Genomic DNA, 2,979 nt, shown 5'->3' with positions numbered 1-2,979 from the left:
GGAATCTAAAAACAGAAACAATTCCTATCATAGTAGGTGCCTTAGGTATAATAAAAAAATATTCAGACAAATACATAACAAAAACACCAGGACTTACAAATATATATAACATACAGAAAATTGCACTACTGGGTACTGCACACATTCTACGCAAAACACTTTCAATACAGTAAACATAAGAGCACCACAGCAAACCACAGCACATACCCAAGGCGCACAGAGCTGCGCTCGGTAGTGAAGTGAAAGCACGTTATAAAAATAAAACTACTGAATAATAATAATAATAATAATAATAATTCATTCCTTTATTGCCCACAGGGGGCTAAACATAGAGGGGACAAACAAGGACAGACAAATGGATTAAGTTGATTACATCGACCCCAATGCGTAACTGGTACTTATTGAATCAACCTCAAAAGGATGAAAGGCAAAGTCGACCTCGGTGGAATTTGAACTCAGAACAAAATGCCAGCAGACAGTCCTTTCTACAATAGGCACAAGGCCTGAAATTTAGAGGTCAGAGACTAGTCAATTACATCAGCCCTTAGTGCTCAACTGGTACTTTATTTATCAACCCCAAAAGGGTGTAAAGTCAAGTTGACCTCAATAGAATTTGAACTCACACCATAGCGATGGGCAAAATACTGTTAAGCATTTCATCCAGCATACTAACGATTCTGCCAGCTTGTCCCCTAATACTACAACAACAACAACAACTACTACTAATAATAATAATAATAATAATAATAATAATAATAATAATAATAATAATAATAATAATAATGATAATAATAATAAGAAGAAGAATGATAATAATAATAATAATAATAATAATAATAATAATAATGATAATAATAATGATAATAATAATAGTATTAGTAGTAATAATAATAATATTACATTTTCCAGATTTGGGAATCTGTAAATATAAAGACTGTTTTTTACATTGCAAAGGTAAGATTAATTTTATTACTTTCATAATTTTATTAGATATTTACTTTTTAAGTTAAGTAATATAACTGTCATTACCATTTGAAGATATAATATATATCTTTATTTTGTTTTTTACTAAGAATTTCTTTATTAACTATATCCATAAGTATTAAATGTATATACTAATTGTCGATTTAAAATTGTCTTAACTCTATACGAGTTGCTTCAGAGTTAAGGTAAATGTATCTGACTACCAACTGTGACTACCAGCAAGAAGGCTGTCTAGTTAAAAAAATAATTCCAACTGTATGGAAACCTTAGTCAGCAGTGGAGATGGATGCTCCCAGAGTGTGGCTACTTGAATAAGAATAGGCTGAGTAAAGTTCAGAGAGCTTCTACCTTTGTTGGTAACAAAGAGCCTCTCCTTCAGAGTGAAAGGTAGATTGTATGACACCTGTGTGTGATCAGGCATGCTACACAGCAGTGAAAATGGGCTGTGACTGCAAAGGATATGCAAAGGATTGAAAGAAATGAGGCTAGTATGCTTCACTGGATGTGCAATATCAGTTTGCAAGTACAATAGAGTTCAAGTGTCGTGAGAGAAAAATTGGGCATAAGAGGTGTCAGATGTGATGTGCAAGAGAGAAGACTGTGATGGTATGGTCATGTGATGTGTATGAATGAGGACAGCTGCGTAAAGAAGTGCTGACCCCTAACTGTGGAGAGAACCTGTGGAAGAGGTAGACCCAGGAAGACATGGAACAAGGTGGTAAAGCATGATCTTCGGATGTTGGGTCTTGTGATGACACATGATTGGTTTGCTGTGCTTAAGAAGACTCACCAGGCCAAATGAAATTGCAGTCGTGGACAGTGCCAGTGACACATAAAAGGCATCTGTGATGGTGACACATAAAAGGTTCTCATGACGGTGACATGTAAAAGGCACCCGTGATGATGATATGCAAAATCACCCATGCTGGTGACATGTAAAAGGCATCTACTACACTCTTGGAGTGTTTGGCATTAGAAAGGACATCCAACCATAGAAACCAAGTCAAAATTAGACTGGAGCCTTGTACAGCTCTCCGGTTTACCAATTCCAGTCATACTGTCTAACCTATGCCTGCATGGAAAATGGATGCTAAATGATGATGATGATGATGATTCATGCTCACAAAGAAAAACTGCTTATTTGTTGTAATCATTAACCAGATAGCTTTAAAGTATCTTGTGATAATCCTTTCTGTTACAGGCACAAAGCATGAAATTTCTGAGGAGAAGGATAGTCAATTGCATTGACCCCTGTGCTTGACTAACACTTATTTCATCAGCCCTAAATAGATGAGAGGCAAAGTTGAGCTCAGCAGAATCTGAACTCAGATCGTAAAGCAGGAAGAAATGCCGCTAAGCATTTTCTGTGGTGTGGTAACAATTCTGTCAGTTCACCACCTTAGAGTGTCTTGTAATAATAAAAGAGACTATCATGTATATATCTGACTATATTTGAAACTTTTAAAAGTTTTAAAACACCTGGATTATCTTATCCCACTGACCTGCTATATGTGTGTGTGTGTGTGTGTGTGTGTGTGTGTGTGTATGCATGTATGCATGCATGCATGCATGCATGCATGCATACATACATACATGCATGTATGTATGAATGTATGTATGTATATATGAATGTATGTATGAATGTATGTCTGTCTGTATGTAATGTTATAATAGAAACACAAGGCTTGTGAAAAACAGGTATCCAGGGTTTGTGGGGGTAAAGCATTAATTTATCTTACTATTTTTCAAGCTGAGAACAAGACAATTTGTAAGTTGCTTTCAAAAGTAGATGAAGTTTGAACAGGGAATGCTTATAAGGAAGAAGACAGAAAGAAAAACATGGGAAGATACCCAACATAACAATAAACAAATATCAAAAAGACACAAACAAGATATTAATGGTTTACAATGTATTCAGTGGCCTACTTTTAAACTCCACCAAGATGTATTTCTTAAAAGGTGGACATAAAGAAAAAGTCTCATTCCTGGAATATA

General features: G+C 35.3%; 1 protein-coding gene across 1 annotated transcript in view; it reads left to right on the top strand.

The window, feature by feature from the left end:
* The window catches only part of LOC128248071 (uncharacterized), a 65,246-nt gene extending 63,014 nt beyond the window's left edge, over positions 1–2,232 (top strand). The window contains exons 5-6 of the mRNA XM_052968474.1: positions 910–954; positions 2,186–2,232. Of these exons, the coding sequence (XP_052824434.1) occupies positions 910–954; positions 2,186–2,232 (92 nt within the window). The remainder of the gene's footprint in view (positions 1–909; positions 955–2,185) is intronic.
* Positions 2,233–2,979: the final 747 nt, after the last annotated feature.

The sequence above is a fragment of the Octopus bimaculoides genome, chromosome 6 (assembly GCF_001194135.2).
Source record: "Octopus bimaculoides isolate UCB-OBI-ISO-001 chromosome 6, ASM119413v2, whole genome shotgun sequence".
In the NCBI taxonomy this organism is placed as follows: domain Eukaryota; kingdom Metazoa; phylum Mollusca; class Cephalopoda; order Octopoda; family Octopodidae; genus Octopus; species Octopus bimaculoides.
The sequence above is the reverse complement of the archived record's forward strand: the minus strand, read 5'-3'. Positions and strand labels throughout refer to the sequence as shown.